Source organism: Gymnoscopelus microlampas (genome assembly GCF_963454915.1).
Source record: "Gymnoscopelus microlampas genome assembly, chromosome: 21".
Taxonomy (NCBI): Eukaryota; Metazoa; Chordata; class Actinopteri; order Myctophiformes; family Myctophidae; genus Gymnoscopelus; species Gymnoscopelus microlampas.
The window spans coordinates 29,135,195-29,143,683 of NC_139958.1; the positions used below are offsets into that span (position 1 = coordinate 29,135,195).

Here is an 8,489-nt window from a genome sequence, read left to right on the forward strand (position 1 = left end):
TTCTGCCGTGGCATGATGGGGAGGTGGCATCAAGGCTCAGTGTTACACAAGCTGAACAAGGTGTGGAGGGCCAAATTGAGCTGCACACCTCCGGGTTATACTGTACGAGACACGGCAGGTTTGAGACCGAAGGGTCAGACGCTGTCCGAGTTACGCCAAATTTAGTGAGACGCACACTCTCAGATATAGTGCAATAATACATGAACAAGGCACACACACTACTGATAGACCATGCCCAAATTTGGAGTCATACGTCATAGATATCATATACAACTGATTGGCTCAAAGATCCATTACATTATTTTTCTTTTACACACGGTTGAGTTTGGTCACGATGAGAACGTTGATGGACTGATCGAAACTCGAGCACACACACAGGCCCTGCTTGTCCGGACTCCAGTCCAGGCTGCTGATTGGCTGTTTGGACAGAGTGACGTTCTGCAAGAGGTCGACGGAGCCGGCCACGCCCATGTCCACGTCCCCTGTGATGTCCTTCTTGGTTCTCTTGTCCGGGTAGATGTATTTCCACAGGTACAGGCTGCCCGTGCCGCCTGTGGTCATGAAGATGTCTCTGTTCTGAGGCAGATGTCTAACCTGCCAGATGGTCGATTTGTGAGCCTTTTCCGAAACGGAGGCAAAGCCCTTGGTGGGGTGTTGCGTCCTCGTGTCGAAGACGTGGAATTTCCCCTCCAGGGAGGTGGCCACCAGCTTGTTCATGATTATGTCTTTTCTGTCAAACTCTACACAACACACCCCGTTCTTTATGTTAGTCTCCCACCGTAGGGACATATTCCTCAGGTCGAACAGCTTGATGTCTCCGTTTTCGTATCCCGCGCACACGCAGCGCTCCTGGCTGTTGAAGGCGTGACCAAAGGCGACAGTCCAGCACTCTCTTTTGGTTTCCCCCTCCATGGGCTCCATGCTAGCGACAGGTGTGTCTCTCTGCCTGGGATCCCACACCTTCACTGTCCCATCTCGGCTTCCCGTGACTATCTCAGGGGCTCCATCTCCAATACCCAGGCCTCCAACGCCATCTATACAGTTGACTATCTCTTTGTGCGCCTTCACAGAATACACAGGAGTGTCGAGCTTTTCCAGGTTCCAGATGTCGAGATTGCCGTCGAAATCCCCAGTCGCTATGTCTCTTTGTTGGAGAGAGGAAGCGCCGAATGTCCCACACTTTATGGGATTAGCTTTCTCTATTTCCTTCACGAGCTGAACCTTCCCTTGATGCACTTCGTATATTTGCATCACACCAGTCCCTCTTGTGAAGTTCCCAAGGCAGACAAATTTTGCACTGCAAGGGATCCATTTAGTGTCAAAAACAGTGTAGTTCAAACCTTTACGTATATGCCCAATGATCTGAGGTTTTTCAAATGGCGTTGTCATGTCTTTGCTACCTCCCAACAGATGCTATCATCAGACTAACAGAATAAATAGCATGCCTCAGTGAAATACCAAAACATTGTGCCTAGCCTTCTTTTAAGCTGCCTCGAATCTTGTGTCATCAAATTTGATGCATATATGCCCATACAAGGGCATATGGGTCGGATCGGCGGTTCTGGACAACCGGATCTCCGTAATTCTACGCCTAAACATGGGCATATCGGTCGGATCGATGGTCCTGGACAACCGCCTATCCAACCAAATTGACGGCAGGCAAGCACTCCCTCGGGTCCTCGGCGATACTTACACGCGCCGACTTTGAAGTTGATCGATCAGATTGTTCTCAAGATACACGAAGGATAGATACACACACACACACACACACACACACACACACACACACACACACACACACACACACACACACACACACACACACACACACACACACACACACAAAGTATCAATACTGCAGTGAAGAAGTACTTAAGAGCTTATAGATCGGCTATTTTCAAATAAAATCTTGCGGGGAAATTATAATACGCACATCTAGCAACCCTGGTCATGGCAGTCTAACAAGGTGATTGATACCAGCTGAAGGCCTGTGGAGTGCACTCCATGAAAAGGCGTAAAGACGTAAAAGAGAGTGAATTGTAGGATTTCCCAAATTAAAGCCCTGAGCTTTGACATGCACATCTGAAATGAAGTTCATTAATTATTCATTATAACCATTTACGGTACAGTATACAGTCAATGGTCATAATACCTCAGCACCTCCCTAAGGGCTAAGGTCGAGGTAATGCCCCCTGAGTTGTGAGAGGACTTCAATGTAGCTTTTTTATGTGACAATGTGAATTTTCAGTCATAATGTATTAATTTGTATTCATGACGTTCTTCCATGCTGTTCAGCTCATGTCTTGGCTGTATCTGTAATTCTGATCTCATTCACCTGTAAAGAAATGAGTTGTAAATAGATTGACAAATGTAGCTATACAGTGTGTATTGACCATTTCTGTTGTTGAGTGCAGTGAATATGGCAAGCTGCATAAGGAATAGATACCCAGACTAACAGTTCTTGCATTTATGAATATGTAATGTGGAATCTATTTCCAACTAGCAGAGGAATGGTTGGCGGTCATCGGCCCACTGAAGACCAACTCGGTCGCTGAAGGTACTAGCCAGGGTGTCAATGTTTTTAGGATTGAAATGATTTTTAATTAGTTTTCTATTAATAATTATTTTACCCCCCCCCCCCCCCCCCCACAGCAGGTTTTCTAGTGGTGACTTGCTCAACAGGACCACAGCTTTTTTTTGTTTTTGTTTAACCGTTTAGCATTATTGTATAACTGTACACCTGTACTTTTATAAAGTATTCAATCAATCAAAAGTGCCTAAAATGGCAAATAAAAAACATGGCGAAGCAGCTTTCTGCTTCTACGGGCCGACAGTTTGAAATATAAGACAGGCAGCTTGTAGTTAGTTTTAAGACGCAGCTCAATACCTATTTTTCCACTCTTGCTTTTAGTTGACTCTATAAAAAAAATAGCTAACTTGTTATTCCTATGTCTTTTACTGTTGTGCTTGATTCACTGTATTGTTATTGCTATTATGTTAACGTTTTATGCTTTCGCTGTTGTTTTTTGCTCTGCTGTTCAATTCTTTTAGCTTTTTTTCTGTAAAGCACTGTTGCTTTATTCTTGCTCTGCGTTTACATTTTTGCTTTAAAGCTCTTTGAGATGCATTTCATGTCATGAAAGGTGCTATGCAAAAATTATTAGTATGATTATTAATGTGCTCTCCTTGTAGCTGCGGGATGCCAGGCAGTTCGCAAGTGCTGGCAAGGCATGCACTGATAGTGATGCAGTGGTTGCTTTCTGTACGCATGCCACGATCAAAGTACTGGAGTGGTGGTGTGTCACTCACGCTACAAGCCCCCCACCCCTATGCTCTATGTTGTTATGCAAATACAAAACCACTTGAACCCTAGCTCCGCTATTCTTAGGGGAACATTTGCCAGAAATAGCCGTTGTACAAGTTCACAAACGCTGCCGCAGCACGACACGTTGCAAGCAGCGTTGGAAAAAGTACTCAAATGTTTTACTTAAAGGTTCGATGACATTCATTTTCACTTTTTTTATTTTTTTTGTTTTTTTGGGGGGTTTTATGACCTCAATTACACCCACAAAAATCTGAACTTTGAACATTCAGTGGATTTTCTGTGGTCTGGGGTTTTCTGAATAATTAGGCTAAAAGTAATCTGAGCTTGGGCCTTCGGCAGTGATGTCACAGACGATTAATCCCGCCCACTCTCCTCCTAGCCCCTCCCCTATCCTTTCCTTTGGGGGGGGCGGAGCAGAGGCGATGATTGACAGGCAAAATCCCTCAACAGCGACACCCGCAGGCAAAGATTTATTTTTTCATTGCAGTTGAAAAGGCTTTAGAAATGTGAGAGAAAAACACCTGCCATGGATCAATGGAGTGGGATTTTTTTGTTAAAACTTTTTATACACGTTTGAAGGACCATGACAAAGACTTTTAATGTGTGGTAAAACTGAACGTCATGAAACCTTTAAGTAAAAGTATCAATACTGCAATGTAGAAGTACTCTGTTACAAGTAAAAGTCCGGAATTCAAAATGTACTTGAGTTAAAGTACAAAAGTATTGGTATCAAAATGTACTTAAAGTACCAAAAGTAAAAGTATTAAAATGTTTGAAAATAGCAGATCTACAAGCTCACAACGCGTCGTGATGCGACGCGTTGTGAGCTTGTAGATCTGCTATTTTCAAATAGCCTAGGTATAAAATAGGGCTAAAGTGGTTAATGTATGTTTTATAATGTAATCATTTATATATCTGCAGTAATAACTAGTAACTCAAGTTTTCAAATAATTGTAGTGGAGTAAAAGTGCAATATTTTCCTCTGAGATGTGGTGGAGTTGAAGTAAAAGTGCTGAAAATTGGAAATAATCCAGTAAAGTAAAAAAATACCTCAAAATTGTACTTAAGTACAGTACTTGAGTAAATGTACTTAGTTACTTTACACCACTGGTTGCAAGTAATAACACAATCAAACAATAGGCTACAGCACCAAGCGGCAATTAACAGGTTCCAAGCACAGAAGATGGAGATGATGACTATGAGAAGATGAAGATAATGAATGAACAAAAAGACAAAAAAAATACATGTAGGACTATCTGTTTTTATCACAAAATGACTTAAAGGGATATTTCACTTTAAAAAACAATGTGTCATTTTTATCATCTACTACTCAGACCTGCCCACCCGGCGGTATGAGTCACCAGAACCAAGAACGGGTGTTCTTGATGAATCTATCATGGTTAAAATGTTTGAAGTTACAATGGGTTTTTATAGGAAGGGGGCGTGTCTGATAAAATATATATCAAATATCGAAATACTGAATCAAGCAACTTAAAAACTGTCTGGGGTGAACCAAAACTTTTTTTAAAGTGAAATATCCCTTTAATCAATTAATGGATTAGAACTCTTTGGTTGTCTTATTTTCCAAGAATATACTTTGCCACTAAATTATAATTTACATAAACCTATAAAGAAGAAATATTGGCACATGTAAACAAAAACATTTCAGGCTTTTGAGGGCCTTAATATCTGCGAGGTATCCCTATTGGTTTAATGAAGCACAAAGTCTCAGTATCTTGTTGATGGTAATTTCAACACAATGCCAGAAGGAGCCAGTGTTGACCAAGGAACCCGCCGATGGCCAGAAGACTGCTCTACCTTCTGAGTCAGTAGTTATTTATAGAATGTGTAGGTGAATGTATGACTTCACGCATTTTCATTAAAGTTGATCCATGGTGCATTTAGTTTAGTTTAATATATTCAACAATTCTTGTACTGCCATGAGCAACTGTATGTAGCAATAAACTGTATTATTCCCCTACAGCGTTTCTCAATAGTTCTAAAAAGGGAAACAGTTTATCATATTCACATCCATCTATGAGAACCAATAAGGACTTGATTCCAATGGTGTCCCACGGCCCGCATCTCACAGCGTCTAAATTATGACACCGTGGGATTCCTATAGAAGTGGCTTGGTGCTCCGCTGGCGTTCAAAAAGAGACCTTAGAGTGTCATAAATTCAAACCCAGGAACGTGACAAAGCTGAGTGAGAATGCATAGCAATATCCCACAGGACAAACGCACAGACCAACCCTATTAGAGACGCCCTAGTCTCCTACATGCCGTAAAAAGCACAGCAGCCCTCACAAAGATCACCTTGAGAAACTAGACCCTTAGATTAAAGAGAGGATTATTAAAGCAGCATATATATATATTGCATGATCATGAGAAGAGAGAGTTTGTACTTTTGTGCATGAAATGCAAATGCCATGAAATGTGATGTTGGTGACAACAAGTCACATCCATGAGACATTTTAGCACATTTTCTGCGTATTGTGTTTTGGGTGTATTATGACCTCAATAGTGAGAAATTCTTTAAAAAAAGCTCAAAGAGTGTGACTCCTAAGAGTCACTGAAAGGTACGTTCACAATTTGATCAATTTATCAATGCTAAATATGAGGAAAACCACATAAAATACGGAAGCCAACATCCTCATGCATAATAGTCTTCTTTAGTCTGGAGAAGAAAGACAGACAGACAGACAGACAGACAGACAGACAGACAGACAGACAGAAATAAATCCGGGAACGCATCTCTGTCATTTTAGATTTCTTTGGCTATTAAAAAATAGCAGATATACAAGCTCATAGCGCGGCACCGAGTGCCGCGCTATGAGCTTGTAGATCTGCTATTTTTGAAAAATCATGAACATTTGTGCGAATCTTTGAATATATATTTTTAAAGCGGACATTTTTAACTCAAATCTTTGCTTCTGGGGGAAAAGACAGAAAGACAGAGAGAAAGATCAGAAAGAGAAAAAAGAAAGAAAAAAGGAAAAAGGAAGGAAGGACAGACAGACAGACAGACAGACACTAACAATAACATTAGAGTTAGACCTGCTCCTACTCTAGTCTAAGCCCAACCCCACTTAACTGAGAGAAATGGCTGCTTGCATACTGTAGGTGTAGACAGCAGATGGCAATGTTTCCTTTACTTACTTTTCTCTACCTTAACAGTAAGGAGGAGGGAAGAGGACAAACTCCCAGTGGGCAGTAGATGGCAGTCTAGCTTCATTACACGGCTGGCTGTGGGTGATACTGAAGATGCCCCAGGGTGCTGCGGGGCACTGAATGGACTGACACATGGGAAGACGAGGGGAACGGGAATAACAGCGTCATAGCCAGAGGGGGCAGTCTTGCCATACTGTTCATTTGAGCCTAGGAGGAGGAGAAAAAAAAATATATGAATGGAATGAATGGAGAGATTGGGGGGTGTCAGAGGGTGCAAACGGGAGAGGAGAGGTTGGAGGTCAGACGGTAGCAGAGGTCAGGGTGTGGGAGAGACGGAGATGAAGTGGGGTGGAAGAGAGCTGGACCAGGAGACTGGCTTCTTGTAGACTGAGCATCCGACATGGGTGGGAGTGTGTGTCTTGGGCTTGCATCGCTGTCCATTTTAATGACTTTAAATTGCAATTAAATGGTGTCACGCGATCATGTGTTTGCACGTGCACTATTGCCTCAAGTTCATAGCTCTTTGCCCAAGTGACAAGCTTGATTAGCTACTCATGAAAAAACAACAACTGGTCGCTATGATATCAATCTCTCATGCATACCTCTAGTGCATGCATTCTCTCTCTCTCTCTCTCTCTCTCTCTCTCTCTCTCTCTCTCTCTCTCTCTCTCTCTCTCTCTCTCTCTCTCTCTCTCTCTCTCTCTCTCTCTCTCTCTCTCTCTCTCTCTCTCTCTCTCTCTCTCTCTCTCTCTCTCTCTCTCTCTCTCTCTCTCTCTCTCTCACACATAGTAGATGGCATCCAGACTACAGAATTTCCCCCCGGAAGCAAGTTAATAAGCATGTGCATACTGTAGCAACAGAGGAATGAGATTGGACAGCAAGAAAACAAAAGGTTAAATGCAATCTGCTTGTTTTTCATGATGCGACTTGCATGAATTACTGTGCCCCCGGCACACCATTTCCTTCCCGAGAATGAGACATATACTGGCAGTATTGTACAATTAACCGAGTGACCCCCTAATCATGTCATCTTTCAGTCTGTGTATCTCTGACGGCGACGCGCAAATCTGATCACTCACTCCAGCTGATCATCCAATGCGAAATATGATAATGGGAACCTAATGAAGTGTGTGAGATGCATTTTCTCCCCCTATTCCCTCATGTTAAGCAGGGACAGTTCCCCCACTCAGAATCGAGTCGCACAACAAAATAAGCTCTGTGTAGTGGACTAGTGCTGTGCTGTGCACATTAGCACGGCATAGATAAACAAGATACTCACGTGCAGTCCTGAAAGTCTAGAGTTGCGTTTCGAATCCATATCATTTAACATGTGTGCAGAACGCTGTGAAATATAACTTTCCTGAGAATGTGCTCCTGAGATCAACAATAAACACGTACAGTAAAGGCCAGGTTTCCTGTTTGTGTGCAAGGCGTCTTAAAGCTGGCCATTAATTTTCATTAAGTGCTGTCAGTAAGGACCATTAACCAGGCTAGAGGATAATCACCTCCCCAGAGTGGTGACCCGCTTTGCCTGCAGGTAAGGGTTAACAGAAACAGCCCACCTTCCATGTTCCAACACAACGCTCATACATACAGTACACCGCGTTGAGAAGTCGATAATAGCACACATTATATCAACAAAACAACAGTCAAAACACTCCTATGAGAGATCAAAAGGTCACCTATTTGCATCTGTGCACTCTTCACAACTTCTGTAAAGCGTTGGTTCTCTAAGTGGGGTCCGGGGACCCCCAGGGGTGCTTGAGGGGGTTCCAGGTGGGTCCCAAGTAAAATGTGTTAATATAGCGTCACAATAATTATGACCTTTTATACTTTGGGCTATTCAAAAATAGCAGATATGCTAGTGCCGCGCTACGAGCTTGTAGATCAGCTATTTTTGGAAAAATCGTGAAAATTTGTGCAAACCTTTGAATATATATATTTTTTTTTTAAGCGAACATTTGTTGCTCAAATCTTTGCTACTGGGGGTCCC

General features: G+C 42.5%; 1 protein-coding gene across 1 annotated transcript; it reads right to left on the reverse strand.

The window, feature by feature from the left end:
* Positions 1–309: 309 nt before the first annotated feature.
* Positions 310–1,389, reverse strand: LOC311038152 (dynein axonemal assembly factor 10-like; the record flags this gene model as incomplete). Its single annotated transcript, XM_084047512.1, has 1 exon — positions 310–1,389. One exon carries the CDS (start codon positions 1,387–1,389, stop codon positions 310–312), a length of 1,080 nt encoding a protein of 359 aa, XP_083903638.1.
* Between the last annotated feature and the right edge of the window lie 7,100 nt (positions 1,390–8,489).